The sequence below is a fragment of the Cucurbita pepo genome, chromosome 1 (genome assembly GCF_057944985.1).
Source record: "Cucurbita pepo subsp. pepo isolate OVF chromosome 1, ASM5794498v1, whole genome shotgun sequence".
Classification (NCBI taxonomy): domain Eukaryota; kingdom Viridiplantae; phylum Streptophyta; class Magnoliopsida; order Cucurbitales; family Cucurbitaceae; genus Cucurbita; species Cucurbita pepo.
In genome coordinates, this window is record NC_141798.1 from 7,259,190 (window position 1) to 7,272,873 (window position 13,684).

At 37.5% G+C, this 13,684-nt stretch overlaps 2 protein-coding genes and 2 non-coding genes across 4 annotated transcripts; 1 reads left to right on the forward strand and 3 right to left on the reverse strand.

The window, feature by feature from the left end:
* Positions 1–144: 144 nt before the first annotated feature.
* TRNAC-GCA (transfer RNA cysteine (anticodon GCA)) lies at positions 145–216 on the forward strand. Its single transcript has one exon. It is a non-coding gene; the product is annotated as a tRNA-Cys (tRNA).
* A 3,506-nt stretch (positions 217–3,722) lies between these two features.
* Positions 3,723–4,893, reverse strand: LOC111778772 (uncharacterized). Its single transcript, XM_023658750.2, has 3 exons — positions 4,621–4,893; positions 4,313–4,518; positions 3,723–4,164 (listed from the first exon to the last, which is right to left on the reverse strand). Exons 1-3 carry the CDS (start codon positions 4,813–4,815, stop codon positions 3,867–3,869), a joined length of 699 nt encoding a protein of 232 aa, XP_023514518.2. The 5' UTR covers positions 4,816–4,893; the 3' UTR covers positions 3,723–3,866.
* A 256-nt stretch (positions 4,894–5,149) lies between these two features.
* LOC111778762 (uncharacterized) lies at positions 5,150–8,480 on the reverse strand. The gene is made up of 6 exons (XR_015411886.1): positions 7,761–8,480; positions 7,469–7,674; positions 6,379–6,658; positions 6,216–6,301; positions 6,046–6,137; positions 5,150–5,868 (listed from the first exon to the last, which is right to left on the reverse strand). It is a non-coding gene; the product is annotated as an uncharacterized LOC111778762 (transcript).
* A 1,501-nt stretch (positions 8,481–9,981) lies between these two features.
* Positions 9,982–12,925, reverse strand: LOC111780312 (putative F-box protein At2g33200). Its single transcript, XM_023660689.2, has 2 exons — positions 12,654–12,925; positions 9,982–11,540 (listed from the first exon to the last, which is right to left on the reverse strand). The coding sequence occupies exon 2, from the start codon at positions 11,504–11,506 to the stop codon at positions 10,241–10,243; it is 1,266 nt and encodes a 421-aa protein (XP_023516457.2). The 5' UTR covers positions 11,507–11,540; positions 12,654–12,925; the 3' UTR covers positions 9,982–10,240.
* Between the last annotated feature and the right edge of the window lie 759 nt (positions 12,926–13,684).

Sequence of the window (13,684 nt, forward strand, 5' to 3'; positions counted from 1 at the left end):
AATCGGAAGATTGTTAAATCAATCTCCAAACATCATCGTTATCTCAGCTCTCGCCATTTCAACCCATATTCTAATTACCAACTTAAAATTATATGTACTAATAAAATTGGTTTTTATCAATTTATAACGAATTTAACAACAATTGGGTCCATAGCTCAGTGGTAGAGCATTTGACTGCAGATCAAGAGGTCACCGGTTCGAACCCGGTTGGGCCCTAATTTTTTTTCTCTCTTTTTTCGGTGGGACCCACTGCGACAACTCTGTGGCGATCTGGGAATAATCAGACGGTCGTGGTTGAGTATGTAATCATCGATTATGAAGTGTTAAAGTGCCACATCATAATTATGATTCTGTCGTTGTGGGACCCACTTTCCATCCATTTGTGGTCAGTTCATCTGATTATAAATAAATCCAACGGTTGGGATCTTCTTGCTGACCTGGTACGCTCGACACCACGTGGGGACCCGGAGAGTAATAAAACAGGGTTCACGACCGACGAGAAAGACCGGAACGCTTAAAAGGGAGGAAATTTGGCATGTGAATGGGAGAACTAGCCGTTTCTGGAATGGTGAGTCAGTTCCACGTGTCCGACGCGCTTCGGGTTCGGAATTGAAAGAAGGAGAAAATTAAGGGGCTGAAATGAAAATAAACTCTTTTATAAGGCCCTACCTTCGAATTTAATGATGTGTAGGGACCATGATATTAAATTCTTGGGATGCCTTTGGAGAAATTAAAGTCGGTGTGATATTAAAAAAATTTGTACAAATTCCTAACTTATTAATCATATTTCTTATATTTTTTATTTAATATTTTATTATACCTCGGGTTTATAATTACCCCTAACCCTTATTTCATGAATGGGCACAATTCATTGTTGAATTTCATTGTTGAATTTCTAATAATATTTCAAAAATATCTTTAAAATTTAATAAATTTTATTAATACATTCCAAATTTTATTAAATGTTTAAAAATACTATTACCTACCTAGTATGTTAAAAAAAATCTCACTGTCAATATACGAACAAAACCGTCTTTATCTCCAAACTTTTTAATGTTAATTTTAAAAGTTGATGAATATTTTTAGAATGTGGTATAATTCATAAGAGTATTTTGCATTTTTTTTTTAATAAAGGTATTTTTGAAGTTTTAAAAAACTTGAAAAATTAAAGAGTATTTTTAAAACAAAATATTAATAATTAACTTCCAAAATTAATTTTTATTAATTTAGAAGAAAAAAAACTATAAGTTTGGACGTGGAAAGATTATAATCACCCGTAAACGTGACAATTAAGTATTTCTTTCTAAAGGGTACTCAAATTATTTAATTTTCAATATACGAAACGGATAATTGTGTTCTTAGTCATCCCATTATCTAATACAACTTGGATACGATTTTACCAAAAAAAAAAAATCAAAAAGTAGGTAGCACTACTATCCAATGTGCACTAAAAAGTGCTTAAAAATAAAAATAAAAATAAAAAAAATAAAAAAAAAAAAACAAAAAACAGCGTCCCCTTTTTCAAGAAAAATAAAAAAATAAAAGAAATAATGGTCCAAATGTTGACTTTTGGCCCCATCGAAAGGCCATGTTGACATGTCCCGACACCTAAATCCAATTGCTGCTGCCTGTCTTTACACATTATTTTATAAACCCCTCTCCTACTCAAACCGCCCAACCGTTAAAATAACTAACCTTTATTTCCTTATTTTAATTCTTTTTTTTTTTTAATATATTAACTCCAAATTAATCCTTTAATTTGATTAAAAATATATATAATATTAATAACATTCACACGTGGGAATGCAAGAACCATCTATATTTTACCCACAAATGGATAAATACAACACGTACGTACAGATATTACAATTCTTTTTCTTTTTAATTTCATTTTTATCGAGTATATTAATTTCTTTTACATATTTTCAACTCGAATAACACTAAAATTGCTAAAAAGGGAGGAAAATTACACGGTGGCGGAAATTGGGTTGCATTTGTTTTGCGGTCACCGAATCAGACGCGCCGCCGTCTAATTGGAGGCGGAGAAAGTGAGATCAACCGCCGCAGCCGGCTCCACAGCCGGCAGCACATGCGGCACCGTATGTATCAGAATGTGAGGAGGTTTTATCCTTGGGGCCGCCGCCGGTGCAGGAGAATATGACGGTTGAAATAATAGAAATGGAAACGACCGCCGCCCATAATATCAAAACCGTCGGAGCGTTTATGAATCCTCCGCCGCCTTCGCCGCTGAAATCTCTCAATAGCCTCACCATCTAAAACCCCGCCGCTTCTCTCTATCTTTAGGGAGTGGATTAGAACTGCGAAGCTGTATTAATGAAGGGCATGTAAAGGTGTTAAAAATCTGGTCCAAACTACAAACCAATGATATGACACCACGTGGACATGAAAAAAAAAAAAAAAGTTGTAATAATGATAATATATGACCAGCTTTTGTTGACTTTTTCTTTGGATAAATTACGGTCGGAGCCCTTACTTAATACGAAGACTCATTTTTTTCCATTATCAAAGTCAGCTTCCACATTATTATTATTATTCGGTTTTTTATTTATTTCGCCGACTTAATATTGTAAAAAATATATATTTTTTTAATAATTTAATAATATGAGTCCACATTCAAAGGATGGTTGGTCAAATTGTGGTTCAAAAAGTCAACGGTGGAATTTATGGATGAATATTATTAATTAATTTGGAAATAAAATGATTTAGAGATGTAATTTTGAAATTAAAAAGAAACTTGGAGGTGCATATGGTAATTTCGTACCCTATTATTCTGAAGCTAATTTGGGAATAATCGTATATATAAAAAAGCAGTGGATTTAAAATATATTCCCGTTTTTTCCTCACTTTTTGTAGCTTTATAAATGTGGTTCTTTTTCTTTTTTTAATTATTCTCTTTCTTGAATTGAAATATTTTGATGGAAAAAGAATATATTTTTAATTTATTCTCTTGAAATATTGTTTAAATTAATTAATTTAGAAAAATTTAGGATTTAAATTAATAGAATTATTAGTTTGAAATTTTGAATGGTATATAGAAGAGTTTTGAAGGACGTAATGGAAAAGAAAATTAGAGTGAGGGTAGCATTGCAAATAGATTAAAGTTATGGGCACTAAAAATTTGAAAGAAGTTATGGTGTTTGAAAAAGATGTGTGAAAGTGGACTGTTTGAGATTTCAAAAGCATGGACATTTGGTGGAGTCTACCATTAGATAAAACAAGACGTATTATTGACGGTCAGCATGTCGATCATGTGATAGGAGATTAGTTACAATGAATGCACGTTAATAGCATGGCCTAATAAGTAATAATCATGAGTGCATGATTAGTATGTAAGTTGTATTACTCTAGTATATGAATACGAGTCTGTCATAATGTGTGATCCATAAGGAAATCTAACATTGTATGATAATACAATGTAGGAACTGTTAGGCCTTACGTACACCTATAGTTGGATGAATGATAGGATGGGAGGGCATGTCACCCAATTAATCTATTAAACCCGATAGAAACTGTGATTGATGCACTGAATGCTAATTTAGAGACAATGAGTCTAACTGTCAGGGCTACGTGCTACTTCAAGCTAAGACATGTCATATTTGATTGAGAGCTAGGTTAGTCTAAAATTCATATTTTAGATGTCTACATGAACTTGAAAGCTATGAAAAAAATAATAAAAATCCTTAAAATAAGAGACACTTGAATAAAGAAAGCAAAAGAAAAGAAAAGGTTGGTTGATGATTGATACGAGTGGCTTACACTTTGTTCTCCTTCTTTCACTAAAAACAAATACTTTTCCAATATTATAATAATCTCACAAGCCGAAGCTGAATCCAAGCCCAAACACACTACGCCTTGTCAATTTGAGCATTTTGTTTGAGATCATGAACAGGCGCCGCCAAGCCCACACCCCCTTCATTCTGCTGTTTCTGCCACCCTCCAGTGTCAGCTTTCGAATGCGCCCAATAGTATAATATCGAACCCACCATCGACAGTACTGTCATCGCCCCGGCGCCGGCGAACACCCCCTTCCGGAGGGTTGCACACGACAAATCTTCGCCGCCAAACGCCGCTCTGTACTTTGTGTGGTACGCATTCCTCGCAGATCCGGCCAACAGTCCAATCTCTGCTCCCACAAAGCTGATCCTGAAAAAAACAGAGTATATAAACAAAAATCGCCGTCAAGGTTGGATTTTTCCTTGATGGGGTTGTTGGGTTTCAGTCATTTTCAAAACCCAATTGAATAAATTAGCTGATTTCCAGACAAAGATCTCAAGTTTGGAATACATTTTACCAGGAAAAGACGAAGAAGAAAATGGCGACAGTGGTGGCTTTTCCACTAATTAAACCCTTCCCACAGCAGAAACATCTAGTAACGCCGTTAACCACCGCCTGGCTTATCAGAAGCAAACCGAACGCCGATAGTCCGTACACCGTCGATGCGTCGGTGCCGTACACGCAGTACGTGTACTCATCGTACTCATCCGGCACAACCTTAGCCTTCACAGAAAGAAAAAAACAGAAACCCACAGAAATATAAAAGGCTTTCATTTACACAGATTGGTAGAAAGGGTCAGTGAACGAATGAGACCAAAAACTTACGGTGCTGCGGCGGCGCTCTGCGCCGACAGCGAGGACGAAGGCGATGAGATGCAGAGAAGTAATGGTGACCAAGACAATAGCCGAAAGCGCCATTATTTGCCCCTTTCTTTTTTGGTGCGTCTCGAGAAGGAAGAAGACTAATGTAAATGGCTTCAAAATTTGAAATTTAATCTGCTTTTGATGAAATTCGGCCATTTTGGTTCTACGACGGAGCTGGGCCTTTTGCTTTTCTTGGGATGGCTGCCGAGGCCTTGATTTAGTGACCACTCTGACTCTACTGAGTTTTGATTCTCTGCTTTTATCTTTACTGTGGGGTCTATAATTATGACCAATAACTTTCGTTAAAATTGGTGTAGGAGAGGTGGCGAGATCTAATTGGGTTGCTAAGGTGGTCGGTTTATTACACGAGTGCTGTTTTTGTTTATGCAAGTGGGACCGCTGCTTGGAATATTGAAGTCCCTGTTTTCCGGTTGTCTCACCGGCTGTAGGAGGTAATAAGAATATGCTTCGTTCTATTAACAGTAACAAATTGATTAAAAGATGTTTAAATATATTGTCACGGATCCTCAGCAGAACAGTTCAAGTTGAATGCCTAAATGCATCCCAGATCCAATCCCCCCTTAAACAAAACTGTATTTTTACAAAATGACTGTCGGTCAGAGAGGTTAAAGGAAGGGAGGCAGGCCTGATTTCTCAAATGAAGGCTGGCCGGCCTTCGGGAAAAATAAGGAAAAAAAGCGCCTGCTTATTCGAACTATAGCATCCCTACACCTTGCTAAACCAGCGTGCCTTACCACCAATGTTTTCTGCTTTCTATCGGTCTTTGTTACTGCATCATGCATGTGCTTCCCGACCGTCTAAGGCCGAGAGGCCTTCCTCTTCCTGTCCTCCTGAATCATCTCTTCACCAAGCAAACAGGAAATCCACCAAATTATGGGATTGTTTTCCAGGGCCACAGCATGTCAATCTTCGTTTCTAGATGGTAGGAGTATATTGCATCAGTAAGGTGTTACATCTGGCGGCTGAAGAATTGGAAGTCTGGGTGATTGACCTGGAGAGATCTTAACCACTCATCAGCTGCCTTCGAAAGGACGTTTGCCAATTGATGCTCAACTCCACCATTGCGCATCCACAAAGACGACCCGTTGAACTTGTATGAAGCAAGTCCAAAAATTCGTAAAGGAATCTTTTTGGCACCATCCGCCTTACAAGGATATGTCACAGATGGCATTTGTGGGCTTCGAGGGCCTATAAAGAAAATAATTTATAATCGTCTCAGGTATATCATGAAACCACGAATCCACACAATAGTATAAATAATAAAATGGTCTCTAGGATACAATAGAATAAGAAAACGAACTTCAGGTGAAATTGTTAGAAAAATAGTAAGACAAAAGCATGTCAAACTGGAAGAAATTCAATTACTTCTGATTGGTGTGTGTAGATAATGGTATGTGAGAAAGCAAGCATCAAGATCCTTTAATGTTTGCCCCGTTGGTATCCTGTAAATTGGGTACCTAAAACGTTTTGGGTTGGAAGCCAATTAGTCCATGGATATTAAAGAGCTTTCATAGAAAATGTGAAAATGCTGATACCATGCCACAGATATCCAACTATGTGGTAGCAGGTCACAGCTTCTCATTGTTTTCAACTGAGGGAAGCGTGAAGCAAGGACCGATATCTGTATGTAAAAAATAACAGAGAAAAATGTGAAGCCATAAACCTAAATACAGTATCAAAACACAGAAAGCCACTTGCCTTATCAGCCAAAGGTTCACGTAAATACGGAAGGTCTCTTTCAAGATACTCGAATAGAAGGCGACCTTGAGAATTGAAAAATTCAGCCTCATCACTAGAGCAGTCCTGATGAAGTCCCAAGTGCTGATCCCTCAAAGACAATCTATCCATTCTAAAAGGAGTTGTGATAAACGGATCACTATGGTGGGGTGGTTCTCTACTGTGTTTTATTCTTCTCTTTGTTTCAGAATCACTACTACCATCACTACTTGAATCACTGTCACTTTCCTCACACCATCGCCTGTCAAACAACCAAAACTTATACATCAGAATAACAAAAGGGATTGTAAGAGAACAAAATAAAAGGTAGAATTCACATTTAAATTCATAAAACTCGGGAAAAATATAATGCCCCAACAAAGCACATAAATTCTTCTTTCTTAATGAAGTCCAGCAACATTCAAATCATGAGAATACGATCAACCAAAAAGGTGAAATGACTCCAGCTATAAGAGATAGCAACCAAATTCTAAAAGATCGATGTAAACGAGTGTGTTTTCCATGGCCACTATTTCTTGAACAACAACCTCTCACACCTTAAGCAAATTAGAAAGCATTCGAATTGACAACATGACCGAAAATGTATCAGGGCTCAGGTGATTCGCCGAAGCTACAAGACCTCAAACGCTTTTGATCCATCCATTAATGAAGATGACATATTAACTACGCAGTCAAAAGTTGGTTAGAACTTCAAAAAGTTTTGCCAGAGAAGGGCGGAGCTTTGTCTAGACACGGGACCATCAGGGTGAAGCTAAAATGACTCCTCGGTAGATGAGAAGCATTCTATGCGAACCACGAATTCGCGCTATGGCCCATAGGATAAAGCAAATAGAGGGACAAAATAGAAGTAGAACATCAAATCACTTGAGATGAGAAAATACCCTCCCACCAAACCACAATCTAAACAAAAATTCAGAACCAAGAGATTGGAATCTCCCAAGGTAAGAAGCTGCATGCCAAATATGCATCAATGACTGGTTTGAAAAGAACAACATTTCATGCTTATATATTAAAGGAGGTAGAAGACATTCAATTCCAGCATGTTGAATACCTTGGCCTTGTAGACGATTCCATGGCATACAATTGTATGCCAGATAAATACGGGACATAATACTGAACCACACCATCAGTGTTATTCAATAAAAGAGGCACTCCTGTCCCATAAGCACTCCTCTCCTTGAAAGCCTCCCACAAATCCCCAAGCACGAAGTAAGGCTGCGTCTCCGAATCACGCATTCTACAACCTCTCCACGCACTCTGCAAGAAACAACACCCAAGTTTGTCCAGTTCGAGAAGTGTAATCGAACTAAAGTTAAACAATCCTCTAAGATATTTGCTCAAACCTTAGAGAGAAACAGAGCAGGCACAGACGGAGTAGTCGATTGTAAGAAGCGCTCGAGATTACTCAACAGTGAAACAGCAGGCTGGGGATTAGAAATGGCAACTGGTTCAGTAGCTTCGTCAGACTCCAGACGGCCCCCAGGCCGTGTAGTAATAGAAGAAGGCACGAAAACATCACTAACCGCGCGGGATGGAGTAGTAGCGGAAGCGTGTTGTTGAGGTCTACGGAGCCTATCATTTTGACGGCTGAGAAGGCCCTTCCTCGCTCTCGATGAATCGTAGAACCGGTCCTCTCCCCTACCGCGACCAAAGCGTAGACCCATTCCTAGCATCTCGTAAGTGTAGCACCAAGTGAGGAACACTACTCTGCAAGTGGAAGTAATCGTGGTACAGGAAGAAAGTGAGGAGCGATCTGAGTATCCAAAATCGAAACAGCAGAAACAGCAATTTGTCGGATCTGGCAGGGAAATCAGATCGCCGACGAAGAAATTCCACAAACAAGAGAAGCAATCCAAGAAACAGTAGCAATGAAGACACAGTCGAATCGAATAGGAAGAGGCGGGTTTCAAAAGATCAAAACGGTTCGACGAAAAAGACGATTCGGGTTAGGAGAGATCTTTTTTATTTTTTTGGTAAAAGGGAAATGAAAATTTGAAAATCTCCTTTTTCGTTCCAAAAAAAGTAATTTTTTTTCAAATGAATATTCGGTTAAAAAAATTCTAAAGTAAAAGCTACAAAAATTCAGCTCCCAGAGTTGTAATTACAATTAATTAAATATAAGGACCAAAATAATAAATAAATGGAAGTACAGACACAAAAATGTAATTTTCAATATTTAGATTTAGACGTAGAGGCCCTTAGAGGGTGAACTCCCGCCACACGCAAATTCCAAAAAGTGTAATATTGGAAAAATAGAGGGACAAAAGAGAATAAATCTGAGGCGGAGGAGATCTGGAACGTGGTGTTTGGATGGACAGCTTTGAGCCACGTGTAGGGTTCGATTGAAGCAAACCTTACGTTTATTATTATATTTATTATTATTCTTGTGATTATAAAAATGGATTTAAGGATTCAAAAAAAGGAAAATGAATAATAGTTACTCGAAGCCACACCTATTTATTTATTTATTTCCAATCATTTAATTAAAAATTTTAAATTTTTATTTATTTAAACTCAATCTCTTTCTCTTCAATCTTTTTTTTTTTTCAAGTTTGTAGATATTGCCTTATTTGAACTTTCTCTTTCGGACTTCCCTGTAGCAGATATTGTCCTTTTTGGGCTTTCTCTTCCTCTTTCGGGCTTCCTTCTCGCAGATATTGTCCTCTTTGGGCTTTCTCTTTCGGGCTTCCCTCGCAGATATTGTCCTCTTTGGGCTTTCTCTTTCGGGCTTCCCTCGCAGATATTGTCCTCTTTGGGCTTTCTCTTTCGGGCTTCCCTCGCAGATATTGTCCTCTTTGAGCTCTCCTTCGGACTTTCCTCTAGCAGATATTGTCCTTCTCTTTCGAGCTTCCCTCTAGCATCTTTCGGGCTTCCCTCGCATATATTGTCCTCTTTGAGCTTTCTCTTTCACGCTTCCTTCTAGGAGATATTGTCCTCTTTGGGCTTTCTCTTTCGAACTTCCCTCGCAGATATTGTCCTCTTTGGGCTTTCTCTTTCGGGCTTCCCTCTAGCAGATATTGTCCTCTTTGAGCTTTCCCTTTTGGGCTTCCCCTCAACTTTGGGCTTTCTTTTTCGGGCTTCCCTCTACCAGATATTGTCCTCTTTGAGCTTTCCCTTTCGAGCTTCCCTCTAGCAGATATTGTCCTCTTTGAGCTTTCCCTTTTGGGCTTGCCTAGGGAAGTCCTCTTTGAGCTTGAGCTTTCCCTTTTGGGCTTGCCTAGGGAAGTCCTCTTTGAGCTTTCCCTTTTTGGCTTGCCTGGGCTTTTCCTTTGGGCTTTCCCTTTTGGGCTTCCCCTCGAGGCTTTAAAATGCGTCTGTTAGATGAAGGTTTCCACACCTTTAATGATGGTTTATTCTCCTCTCCAACCAATGTGGGACATCACACTGTACGATTCTGGTTGGGCGTTTTTTTAACACACCATCAACAATGTTGACATGATGAACAAGCGAGACGATGGGGAATTAAGAATAAGCTCTATCAGTACAAACATAAATGTACCTGTTATCCACTTTCCCAACAACTTCATTCCAGGATCATTCAAATGGACAGCCATGGCACTGCTATTTCAACACTAAGCAAACATCGCCCTCAGCATTTCATATATAAAGATATATGTATATAAACAAAATAAAAAGCATATACAAAAAACAACCACTAATCCTACACAGTTCTAAACGCTGTTCTTGAAGCTTTTCAACAATTTACATGTAAGGCGTGTACATTCTTAATCACTTGACACTACCAAAAAAAAAAAACTTCAGCTTCTTTCATTGCCAACCATCTCAAAAACCAGTACTACGTACTAACTAGTTTGGATGTCGATCACAAATTATGTCGATGTCGATATCGATTTGTCTGTCTAGCAATGTTCTTGCTATACCACCATAGAGGTGCTGTGAACCAGGTGGGTGCCCAATTGTCGCGGTTACCACGGAAACAAAAATTTCCATTCATGTCTCTGTCGATGAGGAAGGTTCCCCAGTCTTTTCGTGAGGAGTTGTCGAGTCCAAAGAAAGAAGATAATCCTTTCAAATGATTAGAATCCCATTCATTCCACCAAGGAGCAACATCATCATTGGAGAAATATATACGGTTACTGATACCAACCCCAAGTTCAGATGAAGAAAGAGATCTAGAACAACATTTACCCAAAAACAGAATCCGATCGTCGAGATAATCGACCTTTTCCCATGACATCTGACCAAGATCGAGTGAATATATTTCAAAATTTATTGTTTCACGTATAGCATCAGGTTTCTCACTGAAATACCTACAGACCAGCAAAACCTCCCCTGAGGAATCCACAAGATACTTCAGCACATGTTGACTGTTAATTTCCAGGCTTCTAACTTCATGGAACTGTACTTTGATCTCAGAAATAGATGTAGCATTTTCATCTTCTCTAATATTGGAAACGATGCTTGTTGCATCGAACTGGAAAATGTTACCATCATTGCAGAGAAGAAAAAGACTTCCACTACAGAAGACAGCATCTTCGAAAGGCGTTCCTTCGAGTCTGTACTTGTGCCATACTTTCGAGCCTTGAATCCAGAAGGCAATTTCACGATTCTGACTATGAATGGCTGCACAAATTGTGTTATCCTCAGCGGGAGACCCTGAAAGAGCCACCTTGTGATAGAAGTTCCAAAGATTTGGCAGGTTAATCCTCTTTGTAGAGAAGGGGTTCAACAAACTGACTTCAAGAGAATAACAGCCAAGATCCTTCACCAGTATTAGCCAGTCCTGAAAAGATCCCCAAACGTAAGCTCCGTACGCCTCAAGAAGCTCCATTTCCCAGCTTTGATTGTCTAGCACGCTAGCACATGTTCTCATCTCTCTATCTTTTTGACCTGACATCAAAAGCCATGGAAATCCACCCCTCTTCCAATTTGGAAGTTCAGCAAGGATATTGCTCCACTGCTTACAAACACTATCGACTGACATGCAATCCACAAGAGATAACTTCTCAAAGATCATGACAAGAATATCACGAGGAAGCCCTGCCCAATCCATAGCAGAATTTCCCTTTCCATCCTTCAACTTTCGTTTTTTCCTCTGCCTTTGATTCCTTCTTTTACACTTCAACATTTCCCAACATTACTATTCCAAGTCTATATTATATCTGTAAGAATATGAACGGCTTTATTAAACTTTCAAGAAAATAACTAATGAATGCTACACATTGAAACAAGTTGAGGATAAATCTCAGACAATTTGTTAGACATCAAAACAGCATTGAAGTATGTAAAATGCTACATTAAGAGTTGAATATTGAGGATAAATCTCAGACAATTTGTTAGACATCAAAACAGCATTGAAGTATGTAAAATGCTACATTAAGAGTTGAATATTCTTACTCGCCGCCAAAATTCAATACAATGGTTCATTCCAAATGAGCAGAAGATAAATGAAAAGGTTCAAATGTAAGACGTTGTTGTTAATCTAACCAGATAAACAAACGTACATGGACCTTCAATATCACTATATGTCCCTTAATTTCACCAAGATGTAAGTGGAAAATGGCCCAAAAAATCAGTGAGTATAAATGTTCATAAAATGAAACTCCCACATTTTGGAATGAATTCATAAACGTCAACCACCAGATGCAATCGGAACTTGTCTATGTTAGGAATCACAACCCTCCACGATGGTATGATATTGTCCACTTTAAGCATAAATTCCCAAAGTCCTCGTACCAATCGAGATGTATTCCTTACTTATAAACCTATGATCAACCCCTTAATTACTTATATACCTATGGTAACCCCTTAATTAGGGGACGTGGGACTCCTCTACCAACAATCCTCATCAGTCTAAAGCGAAGGGAAAGGTCAAAGTATGAACTGTTATTCGTTTCTTTAGATTGGGGGAAAAAAAGAAACATGGTTTTCCAAAATCCATGGATGATGGAGATTAAATCAAGTGAAGCAAGTATCTCGTCCAACAGTATATCTGATCCAAAGACTTACAGTGTGAAGATCGTAGCTAGAAATAATGTATACAGTACGAGCTCACAAAAACCAAATCCCCAATACTTCATTCTCTTCTTGTTTTTCAATAACTTCCCACTAAAATTACACAATATCCCATACAATAAACAAAGTCCATTCGATCAGAAACAGGAAGGATACATGCAAATACAGCAAACACATCGCTTCGTAACACCCATTACTTCGAAGCATCAAACACAGAAAGACCCAAGTAGATAGGCACAGGGTGAAGAAATATGACAAACCTAAGGATTCTGGGCGAACGAAGTGGGAAGTTTCCGGTTCCCTCGCAGGAAGAAATTATGAGAGGCGACCCTCAATTAGAATCCACTCGAAGAAATCGACGATCGCTGATAGCAAGAATTTTGTATGATCAGAACTCGGAGACAGAGCAGGATCGAAGGCAAAATAGCCCCAACTCGGCTCCCACTGAACTTGATTCCTGCCTCTCCACAGTGCGCAGATAATTCTAGACGCCAATTACTCGGGCGGGCGCGCGGGTCCTTTTAGTTCGACCATACATGGGACAGACGAGATAAACAAAATTTATATATTGGGATAAATTACCATTTATAAATAATAATAATAATAATAATAATAATAATAAATAGTTTATTTAAATTTTAACTTATTGTTTAATAGAACTCAATAATTATTAAAATTATACTAAATTTAAAAATTAAAAAAAAACCCTAAAATTTTGTAATTTATCTAAAATTATCGGGAAGCAACCAAATTAATAATGGCATATCTAATTGAGGCAATTATTAGGCATGCATTAAATCATCACATGCTAATCTGTTTAATTTATGAAATTTATATTATTAAATCCAAAATTATTATTTTAACAAAAAAAAAATACTCTTATTTACTCAATCCCAATTGACATAAACACCCTTTACTTCTCGAAATTCGCGACCTTATTTTATTTTTTATTTTTTATTTTTACCTACTCATCCGCTGTCATTTATATTATATGTTCACTTTAAGCAATGTTTCCACAAAATTTTAAAAAAACAATAATAGATGTGTGGTATTAATTTTTTATTTAAATAAAATATTTTGGCTAGTTATTTAATTATTATATTTATTAAAATACTCTCAAACTATGGTTAATTATATTATAAGAGTGGCCTTTTTCTATGTTTTTATTGAATTAAACAAATTATTGAGTTTAAAATATTAAAAGGTATAAATTAATTTATTTTAAAATTTATAATTATTGAGATTTTAATAATCCAATTTTTTTTTTTCTAATATTCAATTAAGTGATGTT